An 18058-nucleotide genomic window follows, 5' to 3' on the forward strand; every position below is an offset into this window, starting at 1 on the left:
AAATGGCAGGTTATTTTATTTTGAAAGAACTACATTAAGAACTATTATGAACCTTTTTGCAGGAAATTGCTTCCATCAAAAAACATTTTTTTATTTCCAGATGATTTCATTCTAAATTTCACAGATTAACTCTTAACCAAGAGTTCATCATCCCAAACATCTCACGAAAATCTAAAAAGATTAACGTTGTCATGACTTTTGTCAGTTAAAATAGCACTTTATTGCCTCAAAATTTATATAAAAAGGTACCTTTTTATTGCCATATATTATATTTATTTTTGACATTTCAAATATTTCATACTATTTAGGGAGTGCAATAACAAGGTCCCTTCTCTGTGCACATACATTTTAATCATTTATTTGATTTTGACTTGTGCAAATAGTCATCTCCATCAACGTGGATATGAAGGTGTTAAAACATACTGTATAGAAAAAGTAACCGTGGCTTACTTAGAATAATAACATAAAAGTTCAAATGGAAAACACACTGAAAAGAAAGTGTGGCAATCCTTCTGCTTCCCTCCATCCCACCCAGGGTCATAATTCTCTCAGCAGATGTCCGGGGATGCAGGCGAAAGTATGTAATGATGTCAACATACGCAGGCAATTAGACACTCCAGCTCTCACGAATTGTGTTTCACAGTGCAAAGCTGAGAAATGAGCAGATTTTGCTCTCCTCTCTCGGGAATTTTTGTTCTCTGACATCTGTGTCTCTCTCTCCTCTGCTCCAGGGTGAGGCAAAGTATCTTCACTTCATCGCACCCCTCACCCCCCCGCCTTCAACAGCGGCCTGCTTTAACTCGTCTGCTACCTTTTCATCCTCCGTGCAGCTCATCAAGTGCAGGCAAGTGTCCCGGATGCTGAGCCAGTGTCGTTATCGGGTGCTCCGTAACTCCCCTCATCTTTTAGGACAAGCAGGAGACATTTGGATGTTTTGATCTTAACTTTGGAGCTGAATCTTGTTCATGAACAAATTTAAAATCTCCAGCTTTCTTTCTCCGTTGCTCTTCCTGTTCCCCTCCCTCTCTGTAGACGTTGGGCTGCAGCAGGGGACATTCAAGCCTCAGGGTGCAATACGGCCCATTTAATGTCCACAGAGACAGCGAGAGAGTAAAAAGAAAAAGACAGGAAAATGTTATATGCAGTAATAAACAAAAATAAACAATCACATCTTTAAAATAAAGAACAGAATTAACATCCGGCAAAAAAGGAAATTATTTTAAAGGCTGATTCTGGAAATTTGTCACTGAAGCTACATGAAAACAAAACATGTTTAGTAACATTTAGTGGAGCCATGACACTTTCTATTTTTATATTTACTCCCCACGACATCACACTCCAGCTCTCTGCCGGGTCAGATGGCCAAACTTTCATGGCAAGTGCTGCAGTGAATGCAGCTGCTGCTCGGTGTTCATGAACAGCAGAACTACTGGAGAAAAACTGGAGTTTGTGTCCCTGACTCTAATCTCTGATCACATCTTGCATCCCTATTAACCTCGTACCGTGGCACAATTTGATATTACTGAAAGATTCATCGGCAGGCTGAATAATTTAGCATGGAGCAGCTTGGGGCCCACAAGGTGAAGAAAGAGTTCCCTCATCTGAATCATCAAAACATTTCACCCACTCATCTACGGTTTCTGTAGGATGGAATATCCAACTAAAAATAATGCTCGCAGGAACACGAGGAAGCCGAAGAAGCTAAACGGCTGCAGGGACCCAGAAACTGATACTTTGACAAAACTCAAGTTTCAGGTTCAGATGAAAGTCCTGCTGTCATCAACAGACTGATATGATAATTACAGTAAAAGTCCAGTGAACCACAACACATCACTCATCTGCTTATCCAACATTTATCTAACGCAGGTGCCTCAATGTTTGAGAGCATCAGAAACCTTCTGCATCCACACGCTCTCACATCTGTGAAGTCACGTGACGTTTTCAGTCAACAAATATTTCTCATTCACTTCTTGAGAGACGTACATAAGTAATGTTTATGACTCATAAGGTCTATCAGTCCAAGTTAATAGCATCAGAAGAGCTGTAGTTGTTTTTCCTCATCAAAGATGTTGTATTATAACCCCTTATGACTCATCTCGTATACATTTTTAGTTTCGACTATTTTAAACATGGTCATTTGCTGGTTCAGAAGCTATTTACATAAAAGTTACATGATTTATGAAAGTTACTCTGATTGGCTGTGACCGCAGGTTCACACCCAGCCAATGGGAATACTATTTATTGAATAATGTAAATTTCCTTACACAGCGTCTTTACTTCGAGTAATCAGAATCAGATTTATTGGCCAGGTACGTTACACATACAAGGAATTTGACTTCAGTTGTAACTTGTTCTCTCAGTGTGCAAAAAAAACAAAAACAGACAGACATAAATAGACGTATAAACATAAATAGGCATATATACAGCTAAGAAAGAAAGAAAGAAAGAAAGAAAGAAAGAAAGAAAGAAAGAAAGAAAGAAAGAAAGAAAGAAAGAAAGAAAGAAAGAAAGAAAGAAAGAAATATATACACATATAATGGCTGCAGCTGGAGGTGTGAGATCTTATAGAGCTGTATGAACTTCAGCAGGATGTTTCAGAAAGGACAGATTGTGTTTACGATAAATAACAAAGTAAAAGTACTTTACTTTAAGCTTAGCTTTAGCAGTACTTCACGATAACAGGAAAGATTGTCTCCAAAACTGAATTTCTGCCGTTCCTAATGTAAATTTTTATCCTCTGGCTATTTCTAGAGCTTTTAGCTGCTGAACAACCAGTAATAGCACACTGTCATTGTCCTGCGCTGCTCATCATCTACGCCCTCAGCGGAGCTCTGAGTGTTTGGGGGCTGGCTTATCCTAAACCTTCTTAGCATATTTGATTTGACTTTCAGGTGTGACGCAGCAACGGGTACCCCCGTAAAACTGCTCTCTCTTGAGGCAGGAACTTCGAGTGACTCCAATCCACAATCACCCTAACCCACAATCATTTTCCACAATTTCAGCATTTTAAAATGTATCTATTATCATAATACAGTTATTTACTGTGATAGAGACTCCCTTCATTTGTTAGAAACTCTGTTGTAAATCCAGAGCGACACAACAAAACAATTCAGCTGTAAAAAAAAAACGTTGCTCTTTATTGTTGTAAACTTTGCAGGAATAAGATCGCAAATGTTTCTGCATGTTTTGATGTAATGACATTTTTAACATTTAACACATCTAGCCCACCAGGTCGGGTTGGCAGACTTGGTTTGCGACTTCTTGGAGCTTGAAATGATATCTGGGATATTCCTGGTTAGACAGGTGTTCAGGTGGATTTTCAGAGGACAGAACTTTCCCTCTTCCCAAAGGCTCATGAACGCACCATTAATTCAAACTCAGCAAGTTTGACCTTGTAAGTTTGAACTTCACGCACTCAGCACAAAAATGTACGAAAAGCAACTGCGTGAGTGTTTAGTCTCTTTAGAAAACAAACTCACTGTATTCTGTCACGTCAGGGTTTTCACAGACAGACGTCACTTAATAGACCATTCATAGCTCATTGGAAATATTGGATTAACAAACTGTCACGAGCAATGCATCGATTTGTCTGTGATGACTCGTTGGATGGGAAGGTACACCACATGTAGATGTCCTTGTGTGCTTATTTCCAATCAGCCCCTGCTGTATTAGGGAGGTGTTAATTCCTTTTGAGTTTAAACTCCTCCAGTAATGTTTCATCACGCTAAATGGAGGGCTGCTGCAGTCCAATCACTTTTTCAATATCAGACACAGCAGGTGCGTTTCACTTTGAAGGTGGTGGATAAAAAGAGTGAAATAAACACCTCTGCAGTTTACAAGGGATTTATAAATTATTTTGGATAAATACATATGAAACTTGTTGCTCTAAGCACATTTGACACTTTTGTGATAATTTCATGGCCAAAGTGTAACAGTTGAGACAATCCAAGCATGGATAATGTTGACCTCGTTTATATTTACACAGAGGACATTTGTGAACAACTAAACAATTATTCTGATTCCTAAATTCCATACACAGGACAACCTCATGGGAAATCCAGACATTTTAATTGCGGCGTTTATTCAAGATAATATTTCTGATAAAGTTTATGACACTAAAATATTTTAAGTTTACGCCTCTAATACTTTCAGTGTTTACTTTGTATTATGTCTTTAGTAGAGAGAACGAAATAACAACAATAATTTGCATGAAAATAAGATTCATAATATTATTCCTATATCAGTATTTTATCTGTTTTTAAGCATAAATGTAAGGCTGCAAAACATGTATGTATTGCACTAATTTACGGGAGCGTATATTTCAGGGATGATGCCTCATCTGTGAAGTCAGTGTGCGATCCAGATGATCTTAAATGGATTCCTCCTCTGTTCCTTGCTTCCCTGTTACATGTCATTCTGTCATGGTTCTGTTCAGAGGTGTCACTTGGACAGATGAAAATTGTTCTGGATCTATTTGTGCATTAGAGTCGAATCTAATCCACAAGTGAGAAGACGGTTTTCTCAGAGGAATGAAAAGGTTGCAGGCTGCAAAAAGATGTTAGAAAACATGAAAGATTCCGGCTTATGGACTGAGAGCTGTAAAGGTGCAGCGCTCACAAAGGATGGTGGATTTGAGTGAACGGGCTGGCAAGGGTGAGTGGGGGGGTTGGTATGACGCAGGGAGGGCAGAATAATAACTATGCACTATTTATAGGTGCACAGCGACCTACAGTATTCCTTGCACAATATTCTCCTTCACCATCTCTGTGTGCTTACGTAAGCTAAATTTGTGACACACTGACTTCTATTTTATTTAGATGAATTACTTTACCTTCATAGCTGGAAATAAACTGATCCAACTCCCTGCAGCATTCACCCCGTTAGGATGACAAAAAAAAGGTTGTGGTTAGGATTAAGCTAACGCAACATTAATTCACATTAACATGCTGTTTTCTGACCAGATTATCTATTTACAAGTCTTACGAAGGTCATTAGTTACTTATTATACCTATGTTTCATAAATTCACTTGTCAATAATTTTGTTTATTTTTTTTCTAGTTTGAAATAATTGGTTTAATGTGCTGTCTGTTTAACTGTCTGAATAAGGAAAAACTTGTAGGTGCCAAAATGCAACAAAAAAAAAGAGAAGAATAAATTACAATCAGATGTGGAAAGCTACTCTTTCATTATTTCAATCACAGGAGCTCTACAGCAGAAAAGACACACACCATCTCCCCCTTGTGTTGACATTTTAACCGGACACTGGACAGAATACACGGAGCTCATATCACTGTTTCTCCTGCTGCACAATGTTCAGATATAAAACATAAAGCATCAAATTAAAAGGACTACATACGTGTGGCCCTTCACAATAATGTACTGTTGTGTAGTCTGCACTAGAACTATAGGCAACAGTAACATTTCGCAGGGCCGTTCATATAAGAGAACTAAAACAAGTTTTTAAGCTGGTTTTCAACTGGAGATCTTGTTTAAGGTCACTGTGAACAGAAATAGCAGCTCACTGCAGCGGCTCTGGACTCTTGGCTCTCATGGTCGTGCCCTCGCTGAGGGTCAAAACCCCACACAGTGAAGGTCGATGCCAGCTTTGCACATTCAGCACCTCGGTCAGCGCCGGCCTCACCGGCCCATCGGGGGGGCAGAGCAGACACACATGTTGAGGGCACCTGTGTGTGTGTCTGTGTGTGTGTGTCTGTGTGTCACTTGGGGCTCCTGCTTGTGTTTTCCCAGAAGGTGGACACAGTGCTGGTGCACCTGGATGGACCAGCCTCAGTCCATTGGTGGTTCTACTCCTTTCCTGCTGTTTAGTTTTGGTTTGGTTTGGCTGCAGTTATATATGATATGTCATTAAATATTTTGTTAGTTTCCATAAATCCATCCAAAAACATGCACCTCAGGTCAGGTTACGTGGCACCGCGCTAGTGGCAGCCTGTTGCAGCAGCTCCCCCTTAGAGCCCCCCCCCCCCCCGGAGCGAAGAAATTTCCCCTCGGGGATTAATAAAGTGAAATAAATAAATAAAAATAAATAAATAAATGTGATTTTCCCTTCCTCGGTCTCGGCCTCAGAAACGGGTAGGGACAATAGCTCCAGCCTAAGGAAGGAAGAGGCAGAGCAAACACTGGGTCCGGTCCAAAAGAAACCTCCCGAACTGGTCTGACAGCTGCGGTGTCTTTTGAACCTGACACAATTGTACATTATGTGAAAAGACTGTCACCACATGTCATATTGTTGATTAGATGATTCAGATATATTAGATGGCTTTGTCTATTCCTCCTGCGGACAAACTATTTGTGCTTATGTGTTATCTGATTATTATCACATTGGCTTTCGTCATTTCTGGCTGGTGGACCTGTTAATCTATCACATGCCCACATGCTCAGTGGTGTTGCACCCTGTAGGACTCACCTGCATGGCTGAAGCTCAGTATTTGGCTGCAGTTTTGTGGTGTCTGTGTGAACTTCCAGCCAAAGTTGAAGTGAAGTTTGGACTGTCTGAGGTGTTGGGGGGAGCATGTGCTCCCAGTAGGGGCTTTTGCTACGTTACACAGATTAAGGCTCGACCGGCCATCTGGAGGTTTGGGTATATAATCATGTGCGGCCACATTGAAAACACCAAGAACACAAAGAAGTCTCATTCTGTTTGGTAATTTTTCAAAGAAGCTGAGGCCAAGTGTGAGAGGTCATGAGTTCATCACCAGTGATTCTACCTTTCCTCAGAAACCTTTCTTTAGTACTTTCTGATTAATATTTGCTGTGCTTCCTTTGACACAGTTGTGCAACATTTCAAGTAAAAAAATATATAACTTCCAGGATTTTTTGGGGGAGATTTATGAGCTGCGTTTGCATGTATGAGGAAGTATGACATAAACCAAATTCTCTAGTGAATGAAAAAATGAACATGCGTATTCAGAGTTTGTCATCGACTCAGCTAATGATTTCTATTCTATTTTGAATTGTGTGTAATATACGCAGCCTCCGCCAGACTACAGCGTGTCAGAGCCACGACTTTGTCTCACCGAGTCGTCTCAAACCAAGTGGTTTAGGGAAAGATAACTGTGTGGAAAAGTATTTAAAACCACTCGGCTATGATTAAGGGAAACAAAATACATGGTTATGGATATTAACCAAAACTATATTATTTTAAAGATGCTCACATCACCTTCTCCCAGATGTGAGCCCTGGCCTCTGGAGTGAGTCCTCCACTACCCCCCCCCCCCCCGAATTGGGAGGGGAGGGATTCTTCATTACAATATTTAGTATGAAATATTTTTTTGAAGAAACTCAAATACTGTAAACTAATTGTGGAACCATAAATGATTAATTGATCTTGAAAGAAAAAGTAACTTAAATAAAAGATGGCTCAAACTTAAATTCTAAAACATAATGTGGAGCTGAAGGCAAGTTGGCAAGTTGTTAAAAAGATATATTTTGAATCAGCTTGTCATTTCAGAATTAATGCTGCAGGACTTTTTGTGAAATAACTCTAAAATTACCACAGCAAATTATTTTAATTGTTTTGAAATTGTAAATATGATTCAAACGCCTTTATCTGAGACAGCTTATATCTTGTACACAAATATTCACAATTAAAGTGTATTCACGTGGAATAATAAATATATATATGGGCTGAAGCTGCATTTTGCTGATAAGGAAACTCAACCTCTGGAGGTTTGTTATGCGAGTCACTGATTGATTTCCTTAAAAAAAAATGGCTTATTTTATGTGAGGATGTTTCATTACCAAGCAGAAGTCATTGAACAGATAATATGGCAAAATGAAAACGAAGATAGAGTATTTTACACACAAATAGGCTGTACAAGAGCCTGATGAGGAAAATTTCAGCATCTGTGAGATCTCACTGTGTCCACTGGGTCACTGACACAGAGATCACATGTAACATTGGGGAGCTGGTTGTCATACTGGGGGCAGAATAGTGAGAAATGTGGGAGCTACAGGAAAAAGAAAAAAAGGAAATCTTGACCAATGTTGTGTAAAAGTTTCCTGCAAATGATCATTCTACTTAAGCCATCATTTTAAAAATGAAACTGGAAATATTTATGACTTCAAGGTTATTCCCCGGGATATTAAGAGCAGACTTCCATGTTAACGGTCTGTCTTTGGCTCTTTCTCATGGCAGTCGTGGGTGGTTAGAGGGAGGAGGCTGTTCAGGATTAAACAGATTACACTGAAGCAGTAGCAGCAGTTCCTCCTCGGCACAAAGTTTCCCTCCTCAGGAAAGTTCCGATGGCTAGATCTCGGCCGTGGCTGCTGTGCTGCTGTCTCTTCTGGGGTTTCATCTGCGCCGTCGCTCTCGTCTGTCTGTGCGTCGCTTTACTTTCGGACAGATGTTCCGGCGGCTTCAGACGCGCGGCGGTTTCTGCAGACTCGCTGCTCTGCTCCGAGGTTGGCAGGTAAATCACCTTCTCACAAAGTCCTTTGGATCCGGGAAAAATTCAGCTCAGTCAGGAGAAATTGTTGATTCATTTTAGACCAACTCGCTTGCAAAAAAACATATTTCTAGAAGTTAGAAGTTTATTAATATATTCCTGCATTACGTTACCTGCCTGTTATCAGTATTTAACCTACGTTTATGTGTTTCTTCATTAACGGTAATGACATAGCCCGAACTCATCAGCCTACTCCTCGCTGCTCTTATGGAGGAGATTAAAAAAAAGCTGCAGTGAGCAATGGGATAAGCAGTTTAAGAGATTTGATAGGCTGTGTTTGAGGAATGGAGATAATACCTGCACAACTGTGGGCGGACAGGTCGCTGACTCTCCTTCTCACCTCCTGTTGATGTATTTCAAACTAACCTGTTGGTCTTAACGAGGAGAGGAAAACCCACTTATTCATATTACACTGTCTGGTGGGAAGTGAAGAGGCTGGCAGTGATTTGTTCTGCTGTGAGTCCCAATATGGACTCAATCAATCTAATCACAGTAACTCCAACTATAGAAACAAACGTGTGTAGCTCTTTCTGCTTTTGTACTCAGAGGTTGAAAGCTTTTTTTCCCCTGTCCTCTGCCAAGATTTGTGATGGGTTCATTTACCAGTTCACAGCAGAGACAATGAAAAAGCTCAGATTGTGACAGAAGGAAGCGGCAAGTGAAGGGAAGTGAAGTGAAGGACACTCTGGGGACATTTTGGTGTTGAAACATGCTGACCCTGTTCATTCCTTGTACTGAGATGTAATGTACAGTTATACAAAGCAGTCTGCTCCTATTTTTTAAATTTCTGAATCTGAAAGAGTTGCATCAAACTGCTGAACCAGTATCAACTGGCTTTGAAATTCGCATGAAGGGCACAACGCTTCCTCAGCCAGCTGCCGATGTGGAATAAACTGTGCTTAAACTCTTTTTTTTACTTTTCTTTAGAGTTCCGGGCGCTATAATCTGGTCTCTGGATCATTTTTCCAAACTAATTTTTCATGAACCAGTTTAAATCATTGCATTTGTTGCCTGGTCTAAACTGTTTACATGAGATTCTTATGATTGAACTATTCTGTCATTCGGCCACCTGCTTCTTTTCCCTTTGTTGAACCCTGCGAGGCTCCGAGCTGGCCGGACCTCTACAGAACCAAAACATTCCCAACACTGTCTTCTCCTGTCGCTCAGTGAACACATCTGATCGCATGCCAACCTCTCAGAGAAAAGAGCCCTTTCAGGGCTCCCAGAGATGGTGCAGGCTGAGCTTACATGCTCCGTTGTGTCGTCTAATTAAGTTGGATAACCTACTTAAAACAAATAAGTAACTTCTAATGCAGCTTACCTCACGAGTCAATACAAAAAAACAGCATCACCGTCGCCAGCGACTTCCTGGCACTGAGTTACCTGAACTCGACCTCAAGCATCAGCACATGGTTCAAACTTGCCTCTTGGCAGCGCTCACTGTACTTTGACTCCCTGAATTCATGAACATCTGGGTCTCGTTCAAATATTAGAGATGTGTCTGAGGGTAGCACATCTGTGGTGAGTAATTAGAGTTAGTGACTGAGTGTGTGTTCACATATTTTCTGTAAATCCAGTGAATATGTTTTCCAGGAATGTCCTTCAGCAGGGAGGGTCAGCAGTAGATGGCGCCATTGCAGCTCTTCTGTGCACATCTGTGGTCAATCCTCAGAGCATGGGGATCGGAGGAGGCTCCATAATGACTGTAAGAAATAAAACAGGTGGGTCCTCTTGTCATTTCTTTAATTTTGCTACCTCGCAAACAATAATTGATTATCGTCCTAATTGCTGATCTTTTTTAGGCAATGTCAAAGTCTACAACTTTAGAGAGACTGTCCCACAGTCATTCAAGGCGAACCTGTTAAATGAGTGTCCCACTACTTTCAGACTGTCCACAGGTAGGCTGAGAATTTCTCATCCCACTTCCTTGCATTGCAGCATCATGCAATGTAACTCAAACCATAACACAGTGAAATATTTTCTTAATGAATTGTTTTGTCTCATTATCACCTTGTTTTATTACATTTGAAGACTCAGTTTAGTAGAAATAGGCTTTTACCAGCATTTAAAAACACCATGTAAACATCTAATAAATGCTTCAGAACAAACTATAGCTGTTTGGTCTGACAATTATAATTCTCCTAAGAAGCCAGACTAAATGTCCTTCATTATCTGTTTATTAAGCAGCTGTAAGGCATAAGTGCCCACGGGATGGGTTATAGTTGTTCATTTACATCAATAAACACTTCTATCTGCTTACAGCTAGTGTGTAGTTAACTCCTTATGAAATGTTAATGACTTTACATGCTACTGCTCTTGTTGAATTCATAAAGTTAGATGTTTTTCTCCAGCAATAAACATTTTGCATATGTAAAATTACATGTTTTGACTTGAATAATATCACCAATCTGAGTCAAAAACGTGTTTTTGTGTAATTGCTCGTCTCTGTGTACCACATACATTCAGTCCACCTCAATTATTTGATAATCGGTTTCCATCGTTTGTCTAATTCAGCCGCACTGTTTCCCACCTGAACATTGCAGGCAGCCAGTGGATCGGCGTTCCTGGAGAGCTGCGTGGCTACGAGGCCGTTCACAAACAGTACGGGAAGCTCCGCTGGGCCGAGCTGTTCAAGCCGACCGTTAGACTGGCCAGAGAGGGCATCCCTCTTCCAGCCTTCCTGGGAAAACTCCTGCATTCCGACATCGTGAGAGAGCATGTGGAAAAGTCGTCTCTGTGGTAAAGCTTCTCACTTACTCCTGAGTGACAGACGGCTTTCTTAGTCTTTAAAGTGATTATTGTCAGCAAAGATGTCAGAATTTCAGTTTGACATTTGATGTTTGATGGTCCCAATGAACTAAAAGGGGTTGTGAACTTTTCCACAGCCTTTTTTTTCATGCATGTGTCACTGCAAAACTCCTGGCGCAAAGACCTCACCTATAAAACCCTGGTTGAACAAGTTGAGTTTTATGTAACCGCTTGGTTAACAATTGACTCTGAGAATTTAACTTCACACATTGCGTAATACAGGTGACCACGCTCAGTGTTGTCAGTCAAAATAATTGTCATGTTGTCAGAACACATGAGAGCACACTGCTGTTCTTAGTATAACATTGCAGGAGCAAAGTTTACTGTTCACCTTTGTGTGAAATGTTGCTTTTCCCAGAAAATGGTGCTCTCGGGATGTTAAATGTGATGTGAAAAGCCAGAAAAGGTGCGTTTGATTGCACCACGGGCTGTTTTTGCAAGTGTGAGCATAGACAAAAGAGTCTTTATGATTTTGATGCTGATAAGTGGACCTTTCCTCATGCGGGAGGATGCACTGGATAATTCTGCAGAACAACTGTCAGATGCCTTACAGAGTTTCCAGAGTCACACTTTGCACTGACTTCACGGCCACATTTGGTCTTATGATACAGTACAGTATCCTAATGTACAGATCTTGGATCCTGATCCTGGAATTACCTAATTTTCTGCATTAACTGGTCCTAAAATGGGATTTGATCTTCATCTAATTCATAAGTATAAAGAAACACAATGTGCTTAAATCAATATCATAGATTTAAGGACTAGTCGGATCTCTTTTGGCATCAAAAACCTCAAACAGGCATTTCCAGCAGTGTTCAGGGGCTTTGGAACCATTCTTCAGCTGAGCCACATCTTTAGGATGTTTGGTGTGAACTGCTTTGACCTCATGTCTGTTTTTTGTTTTGATGACTGATTTGACAGGTCTCTCTCTCTCCTGTCCTTTTGCTTAATGTGTGTCTGTGTGTGTTTTTCCAGCAAAATATTCTGCAACAAGAACAAAACTGTTCTAAGCAAAGGAGACACGTTGAAGTTTCCTAAACTTGCAGAAACCATGGAAACCATTGCAGAGCAAGGGGCAAATGCTTTCTACACTGGCAAGATAGGACATGACTTAATCCAGGACATAAAAGCTGCAGGTTGGTACAAAGCCAACATATGCTGCTGGAGTATACTTAAAAAGACAGAAAAAGAAAAGGCAGAAAACTTACTTGTAAACAATTTAAAAAAAGATAGAGTTCAAAAGCAAATTTAATTTATGATAAACCAGCTTTTCATACAGTCTACATTTGTCTTAGGTGGGACGATGAAAATGGAGGATCTGAGGTCCTTCCAGGTGCAGGTGGACAACGCGTGGACGGTTCCGCTTGGAAATAGTCAGATGCACATCCCTCCACCGCCTGCTGGTGGCGCCCTGCTTGCCTTCATTCTCACAATCATGAAAGGTTTCATGTATTGTGTGATGACTCTTCTATGATTCATTGAACAAACCAAATCTTTGTATGCAGTTCTACAGAAGAAAAAAACCGAAGATTAGTGGAATTTTCAACCTTGTTGCTGTCCTGTTTTCCTGCAGAGTTCTCTTTGACTTCAGACTCCCTCGTTGGTGACAAGAAGGTTCAGATGTACCATCATTATATAGAGGCAGCAAAATTTGCTAATGGACAAAGGAGGAGCATTCGTGATCCTGTCTTTGATTACACAAAGGTTGGGATCTGGAATTGTATTATAATTGTTGTTATTATTATTATTAATAATAATTTTATTGGAACAAAAGGTAAAAGAACTGGTTCATATGTTCAAATGAGCCATTTTTATTTGCTATTATTATGACTTTGTTATACTGTGCAGTACCCCATAGTTCTGAAGAGCGTTCTAGTGTTTTTCAGTTCATTGTTTTGGTTTTATGGCACTTCGCTGTTCTGTAACTGTTACAATCAACCTTGTTTCCAGGCACAGCAGGCAGCTGTTTTTGTAGAGAAAGCTCTGATGAATCCACTGAACACTACTTGCCCCCAAATAGAAGAAAGACAAAGTTAGCAATTAGCCAATGAACATAGCGAAGCATTTAGCAGCTAAAGAGATGGACACGAGCAAAACAGAGCGAGAAGGAAAGCGGTCGTCTGTTCGTTCCCTCTGTCCATTTATGAGTTTGGACAGTTTTTGTGATTTTAAGCCATCATTTTAACCCAAACCATTATTTCTCCCTAACCAAGTTTTTTGTGCCTAACCCTTACCAGGGGGTTTATTTGGGAAACAGTCCTGAAGAGTCCTATTTGAGGGTAGAAAAGGGTTCAAGCCATGTAGTCGTATGGGTTAAAGGACTTGCTATGGTAATACGTTCATGTTTTGCTGTCCCAGTGTGGACAAAATAAAATAATATACTCTCTCTTCAGGAGAGAAGAATAAAAGTAACTTTAGTAACAGTTTAAATCTCACACCATCGATATATATATGATATATCGCATGATATTCTTCTTTCAGAGTGCAGATCACCTGATCGATCCATCCTTCATCCATCGCATCAGGGCCATGATTTCTTCAAACCTCACCCATGAAAATGCGTACTACTTGAATATCAAACCTTCTTCTGATCACATTGGGACCACACATGTGTCTGTCATTGATGAAGACGGACTGGCCGTCTCAGCCACCAGCACCATAAACCAATTGTGAGCAGGAAGACTCTTCAAAGATGATTCATATAGAGGAAATAATACTCTTATATAATGTGCATCCGCTCCCTTAATGTACTGGCTGTGTTTTGTTCTGTAGATTTGGAGGAACCGTGTACTCTCCGCGAACAGGTATCATCCTTAACAACGAGCTGGCTGACTTTTGCGGGAGAGCGGACACATTGAGGGCAGGTAAGGAAACACAGCTTTCAACCCACGGCCGTCGAATTAAAGACATTCTTCATTTCTGTCTGATAGAGAGTCTAATTGTTGTCATACGTAGGTGAACGGCCGCCCTCCTCAATGACCCCAGTAATACTGGAGTCAAAGTCTGGAGGGATACTTTCCATTGGTGGATCGGGAGGAAGCATGATAACCACAGCAGTGGCCTTGGTAACTCAATAATTCAATTCAATTGAATTAAGGTAGCTTCCTTGTTGTTCTGCTTCCTTGTTTGATTACACAATTCTCCTTTATTCCTGCAGTCTATAATAAATCACCTGTGGCTGAAGATGAGCTTGAAAGATGCCATCGCTGCTCCGATAGTGTTTGTTGATTCAAAGAACAATGTGAATTTTGAACCTGGTTTTGACAAGGTGAAGTACTTTCATCCTCACTGTCCATTAATGACATTCAAACGCACCAGACTGTGATCGGCTCTCTAGTGAAAAACACTTCTATTTAAATTGGTGGATTCTGGTGGAGATTATCAGGATATAATCCTACGAAGTCAGATTTAATTTACCTGGAATCAGTTTTGACATTTCGAGTTGGAAGGCTAAAGTGGTATTAATGTGTGTGTTTGTGTGTGTTTTGTCCCCTCAGCATGTGATAGATGGCCTCAGAGCTCTTGGACACAAAGATGGGACCTGGAAATACTTTTTCAATGTGGTCAACGCCGTGGAAAAGGAGAACGGCTGCATGGTGGCCGTATCAGACAGCAGGAAGTTTGGGATGTCAGCTGGATACTGACCATGTGGACACGTAACTCTTCCACTAAAATCTGAAGACTGACTGAACCTCGAGCTTTAAAAACAGGAAATGTGCTGCAGTCCTGACAACAAGATGTGAGCAACTGGTGCTTCGGCTCTTTTTAAATGGAACTTGTGAGCAACACTGTCACAAATCTTAAAGGATTATTCCAGTTTGTTATAACTTGGGCCCCGTTTTCAAAGATTCGGCCATTTACATTTTCAAGAAAATGTGAATCATTGCACATTTCCATCCACTTCTGTTATTAATTTAGGAGGTAGGAGCATCAGAATAAGCAGTATGTGGAGCCAATTCTCCAGTCTGGTGCCATTAAACTATTGCAGGACAAGAGAGCGCAACATGATGATGTAATACATGTGATGGACTATTGCTACTGCACATAGCTAACATCCATGCACCATCTTTTCCACCTTGATCAAGTGTTCATATATTGGATGTTCTCAATTTCTGACATATTCCACTGAGGTTTTTTATGCATCTCATGGAAACAGGCAGACAGAAATACACTCACTGAGCGCACCAGCAATCATAGTACCAGAAAACGGTGTGTATGCACAACTGGCAAGCAGAGGGCAAACTATCTGCGAGACCAAATCAGTTTTTTGTCATATCCAGATTGTATCAGTAAAAAAAACACATGAAAAAAAATCTGATTTAAACCACGTTTGGAGGTTGTTTGAAATGCAACACCAATAGGATTTCTACGCAGGCGTCTCAGTCTGGACGCTCTGCTGGCTCATATCAGATTTCTTGCGTCACTCGCAACGTGACACTCAGTGACGATGTCATTTTCAGAATCTCTGCTATCACTGACGGAGCGGAGCGCCATCACAGAATGTAGATGTGAGCGACAACAAGAACAAATGTCCGTGGACAGACGCTGAAATGTATTGTCTGATGGCATTTTGCTTCCGTATTGGAAAGCCGCTCTGCATAGTTGATTACAGCAGCAACCCGTGCAGGCTGGTTGGTGATATGTGGACAAACCACATCTGATCCACTCACTTGCAAAAATCCAATTGGCCTGCAGCCTGAAAAAGTCAAATAAAGACCAAGAAGTTGTTCTGCAAACTGTCATTAAAGTTTACAGCAGTTCGCTAATGAGTACAACGTTCTCTCTCAACCTTTGGAACCGTGTTTTGTCAAATTTGATGTCCACTTACTTTGTCTACATGAGTCTTCATCAGGAAATGTACTTTGCCCAGTTGTCATGAGGACTGAAATCTTAGGACAAAACAAGTAAGAGGACCATGACTTGGATTCACTTGACAAGGTTTGGGATCATCAGAGCAGGTGCCTTTGTTTTCTTCTCCAAATGAATTTGGGTAACCGCAGTTTGATTGAGTGCTCGGGTCTCTTGCCTTGTCACAACTCTTTGCAGTGATGCTGCTGTGCTGACAGGTTTCAGCAAACATAGGAGCTCTAATAATTTGTCTTTTAAGGGGACAGGACCTCACCGGGTATACGCATGTTTTTTCCCCCCCTGAGGCTCCTACACCCACTGCTCACGTGCATTCATGGTCCATAGTTTAAAAAAAATGTCCCCTCGGGGATTAATAAAGTAACTACCGAACCTAACCTAACCTAACCTAACCTAACCTAACCTAACCTAACCTAACCTAACCTAACCTAACCTAACCTAACCTAACCTAACCTAACCTAACCTAACCTAACCTAGCCTAACCTAGTATTGCACCCTCCAGACCAATGTGCACTGTGTCTATAAATATCAATGAATGTTTTATTTCCTGGCTGAGCTATGTCATTCTTTGTAATCTATAATCTGTTTTTGTAAACTATTTGCTATAGATGAGCCATGGAACCTGTTTAAAGTGACATCCTGACCAACTTCTACTGTGACCTTAAAGATTTTACTGAATGTGAAACGACCTCATTTGAGACCGTGATCCCAAAACGAAGTGTATTTTTACAACACCAAAAATGTAATTTTGTATTTCCTATTTTTGGTCAAAATATTTTAGAAAATAATTTCACGTTTTGACTGAGTATTTGTGTTACAATAAAACATTTAAGTCCAAAACGGGAAGAGTGATCTTCACCCGACATCCTTCTCAACCACAAACCCGGAACACAGCTTGAACTAATACTTTCCAAACCCAAACAACTTCAGATCACTTCTCACTTTCAACCACATTTCTTTAAAGATTTATTCCTTGTTGTTAGTATAGCACGACCAGCAATAATCTACTTCATGTTTTCCCATTTGCCTCATTTCAGAGCAGCTCGGAGACAAAGGAAGCAGTAATGAGATACATTTCAGTTGAGAAACTTATGAATTAGTAATGATTTCTTAAGTGGATTCTGCTCCGTTCTCCTTTGAGGCTCGATGTGAGTTATGAGAACATGCAAATTTCCATCTGCGTGAAGCACCACTGTCTTTGTTGTATGACAAATGAGTTTAATCTGGATAAATTGTGACTTCATAGAGTCAGTGTCATGACGTTTCCCTCTTTGTATAAATAACAGCCATTTAAAGTAAGCGTCATTTTACAGTGAGCAGAAAATGTCTCTCCACTAATGGTTTCACTCACAGCAGCGGCAGCAAATAATCCTGTGATGACTGTCAGTCACAAAGTCCCTTGATGAAGCAAATTATCTCCACAGTAGTTATTTGATGCTTTATACATGCATCACACTGGAGCCGTGCTAGCAGCATGACTCTCGGGGAATGTCAGTCCACCACTTCAAATATTTCAGCAATGATAAATGGATTGCCATGAAATTCTGTACTGGCATTCATGGTCATTGGGATGTTTCACCGAGTGCCATCATGTTGTTGTGTTGTTGTTGTTGTTTTGAGGTCATTATAGGACATCTCTCACTGGAATATTACCTCAAGTATTATCCTGTAGGACTGTTTGATCTGTCACCTCGCATGAACTTTAACATATCAAAGTGTTGTAGGTTCAGGATTTAGATGATTGAAAATTATTTAGAGCTACCATAACATATCCAACAGTGGAAAGTATGTTAAGTACTGTAAGTACAAAATTGAGATACTTGTACTTTACTTAAGTATTTCCATTTGAGTATACTTCAGATGCACTAAAATGTTGTTGGAGTGGAAGTATATTGTACTTTCTACTCTACTACATTAAT

General features: G+C 40.4%; 2 protein-coding genes across 3 annotated transcripts in view; one reads left to right on the forward strand and one right to left on the reverse strand.

The window, feature by feature from the left end:
* The window catches only part of cabp1b (calcium binding protein 1b), a 64500-nt gene that overhangs the window by 18075 nt on the left and 28367 nt on the right, over window positions 1–18058 (reverse strand). The window lies entirely within an intron of this gene.
* Window positions 244–16524, forward strand: ggt5b (gamma-glutamyltransferase 5b). 2 transcript variants are annotated; one of them, XM_069724447.1, is made up of 12 exons: window positions 244–844; window positions 10059–10186; window positions 10268–10363; window positions 11009–11204; window positions 12249–12409; window positions 12569–12715; window positions 12847–12977; window positions 13755–13942; window positions 14046–14137; window positions 14229–14338; window positions 14431–14541; window positions 14771–16524. In XM_069724447.1, exons 2-12 carry the CDS (start codon window positions 10141–10143, stop codon window positions 14915–14917), a joined length of 1425 nt encoding a protein of 474 aa, XP_069580548.1. In that variant the 5' UTR covers window positions 244–844; window positions 10059–10140; the 3' UTR covers window positions 14918–16524. The 2 variants fall into 2 exon arrangements, with proteins under 2 accessions (XP_069580548.1, XP_069580547.1); XM_069724446.1 differs by lacking the exon at window positions 244–844 and adding an exon at window positions 7556–8429.

Source organism: Brachyistius frenatus, unplaced genomic scaffold (assembly GCF_029030835.1).
Source record: "Brachyistius frenatus isolate BFR_SWC_R1_liver_20210118 unplaced genomic scaffold, ASM2903083v1 Contig_377, whole genome shotgun sequence".
NCBI lineage: Eukaryota > Metazoa > Chordata > Actinopteri > Embiotocidae > Brachyistius > Brachyistius frenatus.